We start from the raw sequence: 443 nt of genomic DNA, 5'->3' as shown, positions 1-443 counted from the left end.
GGCTGCCCAGGGCAGTGGTGGAGTCCCCATCCCTGGAGGGGTTCAAGAAGCACCTGGATGTGGCACTTGGGGCCATGGTTTATGGCCATGGTGGGGTTCGGTTGGGTTGACTTGATGATCTCAGAGGGCTCTTCCATCGTTAACGACTCCTTGATTGCATAAATGGGGCATTTCCCTCCTCCTCTAACACTCCCACACCCTCACTGCTGATCTGGGGCTCTGCCCCAGCCCTCCCATGGCGCTGTGGGGGGCAGCAGTGCCTCACTCCACCCCCCCAATCTCCCACCCCGCAGCCCCCAGGAGTTCCTGTGGGAGAAGGAGGGCAGCGACGCGCCCCTGCAGCTCAGCTCCGACAGCGTCCTCATCTTCCCCTTCCTCAACAAGAGCGACAGCGGCACCTACGTCTGCACGGCCACCCGCCCCATGGGCAGCCGGGGGGCCCA

At 63.7% G+C, this 443-nt stretch overlaps 1 protein-coding gene across 1 annotated transcript in view; it reads left to right on the top strand.

Moving 5' to 3' along the window:
* The window catches only part of CADM3 (cell adhesion molecule 3), a gene marked incomplete at its 5' end in the record, with an annotated part of 6,815 nt that overhangs the window by 1,895 nt on the left and 4,477 nt on the right, over positions 1 to 443 (top strand). The window contains one exon of the mRNA XM_010184267.1: positions 294 to 443. This exon is cut by the window's right edge and continues 17 nt beyond it. Coding sequence (XP_010182569.1) covers positions 294 to 443 — 150 coding nt within the window. The remainder of the gene's footprint in view (positions 1 to 293) is intronic.

This window comes from Mesitornis unicolor, unplaced genomic scaffold (genome assembly GCF_000695765.1).
Source record: "Mesitornis unicolor isolate BGI_N332 unplaced genomic scaffold, ASM69576v1 scaffold23015, whole genome shotgun sequence".
Taxonomy (NCBI): Eukaryota; Metazoa; Chordata; class Aves; order Mesitornithiformes; family Mesitornithidae; genus Mesitornis; species Mesitornis unicolor.
The sequence above is the reverse complement of the archived record's forward strand: the minus strand, read 5'-3'. Positions and strand labels throughout refer to the sequence as shown.